Source organism: Pteropus vampyrus, unplaced genomic scaffold (assembly GCF_000151845.1).
Source record: "Pteropus vampyrus isolate Shadow unplaced genomic scaffold, Pvam_2.0 Scaffold74, whole genome shotgun sequence".
Classification (NCBI taxonomy): Eukaryota; Metazoa; Chordata; class Mammalia; order Chiroptera; family Pteropodidae; genus Pteropus; species Pteropus vampyrus.
The window spans coordinates 4358318-4370826 of NW_011888855.1; the positions used below are offsets into that span (position 1 = coordinate 4358318).

The following is a 12509-nucleotide window of genomic DNA, read 5'->3' on the forward strand; positions in this document are numbered from 1 at the left end:
CTTTACAAATCAAGTTTCCTGTTTCCTGTCAGTTTCTAGAGCAGTCAGCATGGTGGCATGCTGACCCATCTTCCTCCTCATCGGCCCTGCTCTTGAGGCCTTGGTGGGTGCACAGGTTGGGGGCCGGGGCCCAGGCAGTGTGCTGAGCACCATGCCTGGGTGTGCACAGGAAGGAAAACACCTCTTGTTATGCAGAAAGACTTGCATCCTTTGTCCTGGGAATCGATGTTAACTGCTCTCTCCCATGCCCAGAGACAGTAGGAGTGGTTACTTCTCATAAGCAGTCCATGCAGAAAATACCCAGGATGATGGCACCATCTGTGAGGACCTCCAGCACACACCAACAACTGTACCCCAGTGCACAGAGTAGAGCCTGTGATCAGTAAACGAATGAAGGACTCAGTGACATAGCCGAATATTGTTACTGGGTCTCTCCTCCAAGTCTCAGCTTTGAAATATATTGTAAAGAACATATTTTCTGGATCCTTGAGAAATTTTCTCAAGCAGAGGGACCTCCAATTATGGTACTAAGAAGCATGAGCAGACAGATAGAGTGTTGTTCTGCTTGATGCCTCTCTGCCCCTGAGAACACAGGATGGTGGGGACCTTTAGAATCCAGCCTTCCCAGTATAACTGCCCACCAGTGCTTCTCTGCCCCTTTTGTTATGCCACAATGTCAGGCGAAGTGAAGAAGAACTCGCCTAGGCCACAGGGCTCTGGGCTCCACAGAGGATTCCTGACTCCTTCCCCCAACCAGCAGTGAGATTGATCTGCCAAATTCTTCTCCTAGGCTGAGACAAGACCTAGTTACAGATTCCTACACTGCCCTCCTCCCAGGGGAAGCCTAGAAACCCATTTTAATTTTATGGCCAGTCCCGGAAGGCCTATTTATTCATTCATTCATTCATCACCTGGCATTTAACCGGCACCATCCTAGGTTCTGGGTATACTGTGGAGAGGAAACCAGGCTTAGCCCCTGCCCATGTCGTTGCTGCCCCCATCCCCACTAAGTCCTGCTGGGTCACTTCCACCTGTGGTGTGCCTAGCAACCCTGTGACTTCTGCCACCAGGGAGATGGCAGTGCTCAGTGGACACACATGCAGACCCTCTGCAAAACTCAGCCTGTTCTCACACAGATTGCGCTCATTTCAAGATTAAGACAAAGACCAGTGACAAATTGAACCAGTTTCTTATTTTTGTTTTATTGGGACATAGCCTAACACAAAATAAATATTAATGTTCCAAATTCTTAACCATTTCATAAATAACATTAAGTTAACATTTTACAGGATGTTACATTAAATAAAAGTCTATATCTACTTTGCCTAGAGCAAACTGGAGGAAAATACTTCAATGATTCTGAAATCTGAAACATTTCTCAGATATTTTATTTTTATGCTTTCTGCCTATGTGAGGTAGTAAAGTAGCAGTATGCCTGAAATAATTGCTACTTTGCCTCGGAAGTTTAATTACACTGAACATGAAGTGCCTACCCATGGTTGGGCCTCATTCACATTGCAATAAAACATCCTTCTCCTCCAGAATCATTTGCTGCAATCAACCAGTTTAGTCTCAACTTTCCATTGTCCATTCAGTGTTTATTACACCAAGAAACACTTGCAGGTAGTCTAGGAATTTTTTTACTCTCCATCGTTCTCCTTCACACTTTTTCTGTGAAAAAGAACAGACAAAAGGTATTGTAGGAAACTGTCATTCATGTAAAAACAGGCACAGTAGACAAATACACTAAAGTTTCCACTACATGTTTTTAACTTACTTTTTGGCTGTCTATGTATTTTTTTATTAAAGACAAGTTTTGGAATAGTTTTTCCACGGCATCCCCTTGCGCAGTTTGATTCTTCAGTGTGTCTATCCCCTGAAAGACTTCTTCAATGCATAACTGGTGCTAAATGAGGAAGATTTTAAAAATATAAGTAATCAAATCAAGGTATAAAAATTGGGACCAAAAAATTAGACTTTGTTTTGTGGTGTTGACATGGGTTCCCTTCTCCAAAGAGTTTCTTACTTGCTCCTTTTCTATGTGGCAAACCAATTCATATTGAGTTGTAATTTCTAAAAGGAGGTGAGGTTTATATAATTACTGAGGAGTTTTATAAATGATATAAATTAAGTACTTAATCAAAAATAAAATGTTTAGCAAGTGTAATGCATTGACATTACTGATCTTATATCAGTTACCAGCTAGAAATTACCAATTCTAGCTGGTAATTTATTCTATTTAGACTAATAAATCATGTATTTTACATTTTAATATCACCACAGCATGCTCCAAATGTATACAATTCCATTATATGTCACGATCATTTAAGTATGTGGAAATGACTATTAATATGTATTAATAATTTGTTGTACATTTAAGTGTCTACTGATCATGATCCCAAAAATATAATCCTAAGTTGCTAATACTTTCAAAAAGACATTAAAGTGGAGAAAGCAGTAGATAGTTAGAGTTGAATGGAGACTAAGAGGTACCCGTCACCCAGGGTGGAATTTTCTGGAAAGAATGCCTGACTCGAGGCTCTTTGAGATGGAAAACTGACAAGATCCCTTAAAGGCCTGATCCACTTGTCTAATGGATTCTATTTGTTGTAAAGTCATCCCTAATATTTATAAGTAAATACATTTACACCCACACACATAAATACAAACTACAGAACATTAAATAGTTCCAATGGTAAATAATGCCATATAGCTTAAAATATGCAATTTATTTATTTATGAAATCATTTTATCAAATCATAATTTAACTTACATTTTTATGTTCAGGAGTAGGAATCATCAGGTTCTGAAAAAGAAAGGAAATACATTCATTTTTAAAGCACTCTAGCATTCATAACTTTTAATAAACACTTGTGGTATGGTTATCAATTATCTATTACTAACACTCATAATTACATTATTAATAAAAGTTTGTTAAAAGTTAACCACCATGAATGATTACCCATGCCTTTTAAAGACTGTAGGACTCAAAAAGAAAGTTACCCCATCGCCTATCAGCAGAGTCTGATGAGTGGAGAGCAGTGTCAAGGTCTCTGCCACCAGTCTATTCATGGGACTTTCTACAGCAATGGCACAAATGTAGGCAGCCCCAAGAGATAGGAAACTCAAATGCAGAAGCATTCTCATTGCTCTGAAACGTTCAGCGTTTGCGTTGGGCAAAGACAGTGTATCATACAAGAGTGTATACCCAATTTATTCTCTCTCTTTGAGGAAATGAATAATTCTAACAATCAGATAGAGAATGTCTAATAATGGCATATTGTGAAACCAAATGTTTCCAATGCCCTATATGTTAAAAAAAAATAATTTTATCTTTTAATAACAAAAATCCCTATTCTCTCCCCCTCAAAGCATTTTCTGTTACAAAAGACAGTCTTTAGTTTGATACATCATTCCCCCACATTTGCATTTCTTAAAGTCAGAAGATTGAATTTCCTCTTAAAAGATGTATGTAAAAAAGAGAAGTATAATGTAAACCACTAAATAGAAATTTATGCTAAAACACATAAATATTAGGAATGTTTTTTTTTTTTTCTTTCAGTTCTACTAACTTCTATAATGGTTGTAGCTAGATTGAGCTATCTTAAAGGGAATTGAAAATACTGGTTAGAAGATAGTGATTAGAGCAGAGACTATCAAAACTTAGCAGAGTCGAGTTGTATTCACTGGGGTTTCAGTTAGGATCCTTTCTGTTGCCAGTGACCAAAAACCAAACCCAAACTGGCTGAAGCCAAACTGGGAATTTATTAGCTCATATAACCAAATGGTCCAGTGTAAAGGCGTCTTTGTGTCTTGTTTTCCTTGTGGCTCTTCTTGACTCCATTCTCAGGGAGCTCTCCCAACGTGGTCCCAAGATGATGTTCAAACTCCTGGGTCTGTGTGGGTCCTGTTCATGAGCAATGAGAGAAAGCAAACTGTGCTTTTCTGATTGCTCAATCAAAAGTCCTAGAATTCAGCCTCCTTTTAATGAGGGATCACATGTTCACCCTTGAATGGTGGCAGGGGTATGGTATATACTGATTGACTCTCTCTCCTTGGAGTTAGAGGTGGGCTTCATCCCATCCAAATGGCATACCTGAGAAATTTGGGGTCCTAGGTAAGAGGGACATGGATGCTTGGAAGGCAACCAATAAGTATCCATCGTGACCATACAACATGCAAGCATGGCCTTTCTTTCACGTCTGACAAGAGTGGGGATATCCTTTCATACCCTGGGTAGACTGTGTATGAATATGTGTGTTCAGGGGAATCAGGCTTTGTGTAAGACTCAGACCTTGCAATCCCAGAAGGGGGCAAATGAGATCTCCTTCTAAACCATATACTTTCTTCTTCCCCGGCCTGAGCACACATAGTGGAGTTGTAAGCCATTTGCGTTTAATGGAGGGCCCCAGTGAGCACCCCAAAGTGGTTTTGTGTTGGTAGCCTGGAAGCCCGATTTTAGGATGATCTCGAGCATCTAGGGCAGATGGTACCAAGCACAAATTGCTACCTAGAATCCTTTTTCCAAGGCTGGCTAGAGTTCTGTAGGAGAGGCAGAGACAGCTGGGAGGTAGACATGCCTTTTATATGCATGGACTCACAGCTCTGCACAGGTAGGATAAAGAATGTAGAACTCCAGCGGCAGCTTTCCTGCACCACTTGTTTTCCTGAAGTTTTAGACTCTTGGTTAGACACATCTTATTGGAACACTCGAAAGCTCTTTTCCTTGAGACTGCGGGAGAAATACTGGCTCACTTCAGGAGTCAAGTAGGAATCATAGTAGACTTGGATCAAGTTGTTCTTAAATGGCGCTCTTAGAACCAAAGCTAGGTTCTGGCAAGAGCCTTCCCTCCCCTGTGACAGTGTTTGCTCTGGTTCTCCGCAGACTCCATTGGGCTAATCTGAGGAAGTGTAGGCTTAGATGAAGGTTTCAAAGGAATTGCCAAGTGACCTATTATTTTAGTACCTCAAGTATGCAAAGTTCTGGGTTTTTAACGTCTATTATACAGTTGCATGGGTAATCTAAGTGGCAGGGGATTGAGATACCACTGCACCACCCTTCACTAAGCAGGAGAAAACTCACCAACCACTCCTGATTTTTAGGAGTTATACTGGCTGGCTATGAAAAGGAGTGAAATGAGTGAGGTGTAACACGACAAAGGTGGTGGGGCCACAATAAACTGCAGCCAGTATGACCTGTCAAAAGCTGGAGGTGCTGCTCAGCTCCAGCTGATTGTTGCCATGTGACACCCTTGGGTTTATGTTACCAGATCATCCAATTTTCCAAAGAAGCCAGAAATCCTAATTATTATGTGTGATTTCCTGATTTTCAAATGTTAGCAGTTCATATTCTTAAAAATCGTACAGGGTGCCATTTCGCAGCCTCTGATTTACAATATAACTGTGGGTTCCTATCAGAGGGCTAGTTATTAAAAAAATATGCCTATTCAAAATTATATTTTCTTTTAACTTTGTTAAACTGTGGTAAAGTACATATAACATAAATTTAACATCTTAACCATTTTAAGTATACTGTTCAGTGGCATTAAGTGCATTCATTGTGGTGCAATCCATCTCCAGAGTACTTTTCATCTTGCAAACTGAAACTCTGTGCCCATTAAACAACAACTCCCCATGGCCCGCTCCCTCCATCCCTGGAAACTACATTTCTACTTTCTGTCTCTATGAATTAGACTCTTCTAGGTAACTTACATTAGTGGAATCACAGAGTATGTCTTTTTGTTACTGGCTTATTTCACTTAGCATAATGTTTTTAAGGTTCATCCATGTGACAGAATTTCCTTCATTTATAAGGTGGAGTAGTATTTGTTTGTCTGAATATATCACATTTTGTTTATTCATCCTTCAGTAGACATTTAGATTGTTTCTGTCTTTGGGCTATTGTGAATAAGCCTACTGTGAAGAGGGGTGTGCAAAATTGTATTTCTTATACTGTTGTCATAGTCATTGACTTTTCCTTTGAGTCTGATTCCCCCAACCTGATTGCAAACTCTCCCAGAGCAGGGACCATAAAATATTTGAAAGAACTTGATTACTGTAAAACTCCAAATAAAAGTTAATGTTTAAGTTAATTCTTTTGTGCAAGAAGATCCCAAGTAACTTACTCCACCCTCAGGGAAGTAAAGCATAACCCTCCTTAAGTGGGGGATACACAGTGACTTCATTTTAAAGAGTACAGCATGGAAAGGAGATAAGAGGAGTAACTTTGCAATAGAAAAATCTATAATGTTGACCTTGATCACCTGGCTGATCAAGGTCAACATTAACATGGTAAATCATGTTAATAGCCTGTACTATTAATATGATGTAGTAAGAATGGCATTTTAGCTCTGTGGTCTTCTTCCCCAAAACCCAGAAGCTCTGTTTAACCATGAGAAAAAACATCACACATACCAAAATTAAAGGATGAAATACCTGACCAATACTCCTTAAAACTGTCAAGGTCATCAAAAACAAGCAAAGTCTGAGAAATTATCACAGCCCAGAGGAGCCTAAGGAGACATGATGACTAAATGTAACATGGTATCCTGGATGAGATCCAAGAACAGAAAAAAGGTAGTAGGTAAAACTAGGGGCTCCCCCGTCAAAAAGCCTGTGGAGTCTAGTAATGTGCCAATGTGGGTTCCTCAGTTGTGACAAATGTGCCCTACTAATGTGAACAACAGAGAAAACTGGGTGCAAGGTAACTCTCTACAAATCTAAAATGATTTAAAATAAAGTTTATTAAAAATAATATTACAAGTTGAAAAAGTTAATGATTGCTTTTACTATTATTATTAAAGAGACTTTGTATCTCATAAATGCCATGCACTGGGGACCTTTTTACTTCACCGTAAGACTGTGAGCTCCTTGAGAATAAGGATTTTATTTAATTGATGTCTTCATTGTCCAGGACCAGCCTATTGTAGGCACTCAACTCATGTTTGTTGAATAAATAACTGAATGAATAAGTAGGCTCTTGGTTGTATTAATTGAGCAAATTAATATGAATACTGTGGAAACTCAAGGAGTCTGCAGCAGCAATAGAAACAACTTTGATGGGACTCCTAAAAAAAAAAAAAAAAGAACAAAGCGTTAAGGCTAAGCTATAGAGGCCAAGCCAATGTGAACTACCACAGCATTTTTAAAAACCTACCTTATTTTAGAACAGAAAGAAATTAGCAACCAGTATTCAGAATTTTAAAGGATTATTAGTAATTATATAATTTAGAAAAAGGATTTTGAATAGTGTTGAAAAGTTGTATTAATGGGTAACATCCTTTTGCCAAAAATCTTTATCTCTATTAGTGGCTTCCAAATTGGCAACCTGTTTTTAAAAACTTATAACTGTGGTTTTGACTAACTGTGTAGTCATTTAAGGTCAAATGACTTTCCTATGAACTGATTCTAATCAATCAACTAGCATGACGTCGCAAATTTTTCATAGTGACTAAATGTAAAAAGATAGCATCTTTCTTTTCTTGACCCTATATTAACTTCTATCCTTTCAATCCTCAAGCATGTCTTTAAAATAATTTATTGAATAAATAACATTATCGAAAAATTAACAGTGCTTCTTCCTCTTGGCCTAGCAACTATCAGTTTTTTGATGACTTCTTCCAATCTTTACTAACACATAGACAACTTTACAGAGTTGTAATCAACGAATATGTACAATTTGTGTTTATCTTTTTTGCTTATTAATACTTCTCGTTCATGTATCTACTTGTTACTTTTAAAATTTTATTTATTTATTTTATGGTGACGGTTAATGAAATCTGTTGTTTCAGCTGTATATTTTAACAGTAAGACATATATATATTTACATTCTGTTCACCTCCCCTATCTACTTGTTATTTTAAAGGTTACCTGCTATAATATGAAATTGATGTGCCACAATTTACTTCACCATTTGGTTGATTTCTAGTATACCACAATCATAAACAATGCTACTAGAAACCTCTTTGTATAATTTTAAAAAATATTTTCTTATGTTAAAGAACTTGTGTGATCATTTTTATAGTTTTTGTTACACTTTACCAGATCACTCCTCTGAAAATATTCAATACACAAAAAATAAATCTCATATTTTTACAGTGTTTTGCAACTTATAAAGTACTTTCACAAAAATAACTTTGCTTAATCCTGGGATAGATTTCTTTCCCTGAAGGCTCTTTAGTAGTAGGGTTTAAAAGTTTTGCTAATGTAATGAGTGAAATGAACCTCAAAGGAAAGTAAGATGCAAGAAGCAGTGGTAATCAAAGAGATCAATAAATATGTTGGTAAACCTAAATAAATAATGCTGGTTAAAAAGTGACTTATTTAGGGGATTTCAAGACAATAAGGAAAAACATACTAAACAATGAAAATACAGGAGATGGAAGAAGTAATCAGAGTTGGAGCATTTTGTGGTTCTTATACCATTTGAAAGTATGCTAAAAATATTAACTTTACACTTCAAAAAAGGCATGTAAAAAATTTAAGCATAACCACTAAAATGTCAGAACCAGAGTGTGCAACTCCCAAACCAGTAGAATAAAACATGGGAATAAAGGAAGCTCAATCAATCCAGAAACAAGGAAAGGAGGAAAAAGAAGCAAAGAAAAAGCACAGAAAAAGATATGAGAAATACATCCAAATTTATGAAGAATCACAGTAATTGAAAACAGATTAAACTCACATTAAAAAGATACTACAAAATTGTATGAAAAGATCAGCTTTTTTCAAGAATACATGTCATGAAAAAATGACATTAAAAAGAGTCGAAAATCAAGAAACAGACTAGACAAATACTAATCAAAAGAAAGCTGATGTACCAATACCAATATCAGAAAAAGAATTTATGTGCGATAGTATTATAAGGGATAAGAGATTCACTAATAGGTATAGGTATATCTCATGGTAATTTTATTTTCCATTTCACTAAGTATAATATAAGCAAAACCAAACATTTTTCAGTAGTAGTTTATTGAGAACTTGACTGATTTGCCTTTTTAGCTCTTTTTATTTTTAGGGCTTAATCATTTTTATTGTAAATCTTTTCCACCCTCCTAGAGTTATCTTAGTTTTGTAGTTTCCTATTGTTACAAAATTGGAAATTTTTGTGATGGAATCTGGCTACCCTGTCATGTCCTTTTTTTCCCTTCAACTCTTAATTTTTCTGAAGTATTTTAAATTATAGAAAGCATGACGCTATCAATGAACATTTCCATGTGCACCTCAAAAATGCTTGATTTCTTACATAGCAAAATATTATTACATCTAATATAAAGAAATTAACAATAATTCTATTTTAGCATTTGATTTCCAGTCTACATTCAGAAAAAGTTTCCCCATGTATGCCCGCTGCAACTCCCTCCACATCTCTATGTCCAAACCAGGATCCAATTCAGGACCATGTGTTGCATCTGGGTGACATATAATTCAAGTCTCTATTTGCAATGGTACTGTTAGTTTGTTTTTTGAAGTCTTTTATAACCTGCAACAGTCGTTTTAATGACGATAGCCTGGACAAGTATCCTGTAACACATTCCACCTTCCAGACTTGCCTTTTCCATTTTTGTGGTATTATTTGCTTAATCCTTAATTCCTTTTAAAATTAATTATTTTTTATGGTGACATTGGTTAACAAAATCCAAGTTTCAGCTGTACATTTTAACAGTAAGGAATATATACATTTATACTGTTTACCTCCCATAGTTAATTTCTTTCTGTCACTACGTAATTGACCTCTTTTATCCTGTATACTTCCCCCCTCCCCTCTAGTAAGTTTAACTTTTTTTAAAAAACAAAATTGCCTAAGAGGTGATGTTGGATACTTCACGTTAAGATAACAGGTATCTAAGTATTTATTTAAATGGTGTGTGTGGGGGGGATGGTCTTGGTGATTATGCTTCTGCTTATTACACTTGTCAAAACTCATGAAACTATACCTGAAAGGGTGAATTTTACTGTATGTAACTTATGCTTCAGTGAATCTGACTTTAAAAATGGGCTTTCACTTTGTTAAGGCCATACTTCTGAGCAAGAGCATAAATCTGTCTTTCTAGTTTCCTCAGTTTACATGTCTGGAGTCCTAGTATGAGAATCTCCTTTCAATCAACCACAGACAATAGGTATGAAAATAATAAACTCACCAGTAAAGTCAGTTTTGAATTGTCTTCTATAGTAATTTAAGATTTTATTAAAATTTTTTAAATAAAAAATAAAATTGGCTTTAGTCTTTTGTCATTGTTTTATTACATTTGGTGGGTCACATAAATTATTACTGTATAATTCAATGTTTTGTCATCGGTAATTTAAAATATGTACTGTAATAACTGACTTTCATATTTTCTTACTTGGTACATCAAGACACAACTCACTGGCCTTCACCATTTGCGTCCTTTGACATGTGAATTTTAAAGTTTATGTATTAAGTTCTATAAATGATTGTTTTGGGAGTGTGTGATTGGAGAGTGTTTCCTATATTTTCTTATCTTAGTAATCCAAAGTTTTTGTTTTGACTTTAGTGTCTTCCACTATTGTTTTTGTAATTTTTCCTACATGTCCGTGCATGTGATATCCCTCAAGCTGGTTTCCAAAAAGCAATACTCTCATTTTTGAGAAAGGTAATTTCTCTTTCCTTTATTCAAATTTTTTTTTGACAAAAACTTGTACATACTTAAAGTATATGTGATACTTTAAAATGTACTCCAGTGTAACCAACACCACAATCAATTCCATCAGCATATCCATCACCTCCAAAAGTTTCTTCACACTTTATTTGTTTTGTAAGAACATTTAATAAGATCTACCCTCAGCAAATTTTTAAGTATGCAATATTGCATTGTTAACTGTTTGCACTATGGTATACAGAGCTCTCATTATTTATCTTGCATAACTGACACTTTCTTATTTGGAAGGCGTCTATTCCTATCTTGTATCATTACTTATGGCAGTGGATTTTCTTCCTATTTGCATAATATTTTAGTTTTATAACAGCATTTGGCTTTTGCTCTTTAACATCTCTCTATTCTTAAAAATTACCGAGGACCCCAAAAAGCTTTCTAAAAAAAGTTTATATTATAATTGGCATACAACATTAGTTTCAGGTGTACATTTACATACCTTATGATATTATCATATTAAGTCTAGTAACCATCTGTCACTGTGCAAGGTTATTAAAACATTATTGACTATATTCCCGGTGCTTATCCCACGTTCTCAAAGAGCTTTTATGTGAGTTATAACTATCAATATTTACTCAATTAGAAATTTAAACTGAAATTTTTAAGCACAATATACAAGCACACATTTCATTAGTCACTACACATCACGTGATCACTGGAAAACACAGTAAGGAAGGAACGAGTGAAAAAGGCAAATAACGTCTGCGTAATGTTAAAAAAAATCGTTTTAACATTAGTGGACACTGCACGCACACCCATTACAGCGTCCCGGGATCACCCGGACTTCCGAGAATCGCTGTCCGTCACAAGTCTTTGTCGTCCCTTAAACTTACTGCCTGTCGGTGCCGTCCGAGCCCCCAACAAGGAGACTGCATCATCCACCACCCCTAAAAAGACCTGGGGCCCAACCCCTTTGGGCGGTGCTGCTCCCGGAAGCCGAAGCTGCGCGCGCACCCCTGGCCTCCCGCTTCCCGGCGTGCCCCGGGTGTATGGCGTAAATGCGCGCGAGTCGGAGCGTCTCATGTGACCTGCAGGGACGCCGAGGCGGGAAACTGTGAGTGGGCCGGGTTGTGGTGTCCCTCGGCCTGTGTTCTGCGTTTCCCTCGGGCATCCCCTGGCCGGCCCCCACCCGCTCTCGCCCGCCAGTCGGGAAAGAACCAGGTGTGAGAGGAAGGATTCTAGCCAGAGTCTTCGTCCCCGTCGGGAGCCTTCCGGCTGGCGCTCGCCCTGCTGTGGTCTCAGTGCTAAACCTTGGTGGGCTCCAACCCCCTGGTGTTGAGATAAGAAACACTTACAAACATGTCCCGGATCGAAAAGATGAGCATTCTGGGCGTGCGGAGTTTTGGAATAGAGGACAAAGATAAGCAAATTATCACTTTCTTCAGTCCCCTCACGATTTTGGTTGGACCCAATGGGGCGGGGAAGACGGTAAGTCTTAAGTAGCCGCCTTCAGGTTTTGAGTCGCCACATCTCAGAAGTCTGGAGAATAAAATATAAAATATGTAGAGAGTTAAGAACGCTGATTAGGTCGAGAGGCGTCCCTTCGTCTCCGCGGCTCGGTTCTTGGGGCCCAGAAAATGCCTGTGCCTCCGGGTGACTCCCCGGCTCCGGGGCGTGGCCTTCAGGCCTTAGCGACTTTAGGAGTCGACCAGACCCAGCATCCTAAGGGTGTCCAAACCTGTCTAGTGTTGAGGTTGACTTGAGGATCCCGAGACCTGGAGCTACCGCCTCCAGAGCTCACAGTTCTACAAGAAGTCTTTGTGTTGATGTTTTTGTTTTTGTTTTTTTTTTTTAACACTCTATGGTCCCAAAGCATAGCACTCACTTCTGGTAGTTGTC

General features: G+C 37.8%; 2 protein-coding genes across 3 annotated transcripts in view; one reads left to right on the top strand and one right to left on the bottom strand.

Annotated features, from left to right (window-relative positions):
- Window positions 1–1182: 1182 nt before the first annotated feature.
- On the bottom strand, window positions 1183–11580 carry IL5 (interleukin 5). Its single transcript, XM_023531904.1, has 4 exons — window positions 11504–11580; window positions 2774–2806; window positions 1778–1906; window positions 1183–1671 (listed from the first exon to the last, which is right to left on the bottom strand). Exons 1-4 carry the CDS (start codon window positions 11546–11548, stop codon window positions 1573–1575), a joined length of 306 nt encoding a protein of 101 aa, XP_023387672.1. The 5' UTR covers window positions 11549–11580; the 3' UTR covers window positions 1183–1572.
- A 66-nt stretch (window positions 11581–11646) lies between these two features.
- RAD50 (RAD50 double strand break repair protein) overlaps window positions 11647–12509 on the top strand; it is an 85648-nt gene continuing 84785 nt past the window's right edge. The window contains exon 1 of one of the 2 annotated variants that reach the window (XM_011362283.2): window positions 11647–12098. In XM_011362283.2, coding sequence (XP_011360585.1) covers window positions 11970–12098 — 129 coding nt within the window. In that variant the 5' untranslated portion in view covers window positions 11647–11969. The remainder of the gene's footprint in view (window positions 12099–12509) is intronic. The other variant, XM_023531903.1, reaches the window with a different exon arrangement.

What these genes read in the sequence shown, in the direction of transcription:
- IL5 (XM_023531904.1), bottom strand. Translation starts at nt 11,548, where the DNA reads ATGATGCAGTCTCCTTGTTGGGGGCTCGGACGGCACCGACAGGCA. An exon ending in TCGGACGGCACCGACAGGCA is followed by an intron (nt 2,807 to 11,503) that starts GTAAGTTTAAGG and finishes TTTCTTTTTCAG; the next exon opens with AACCTGATGATTCCTACTCC. An exon ending in CTACTCCTGAACATAAAAAT is followed by an intron (nt 1,907 to 2,773) that starts GTAAGTTAAATT and finishes TTCCTCATTTAG; the next exon opens with CACCAGTTATGCATTGAAGA.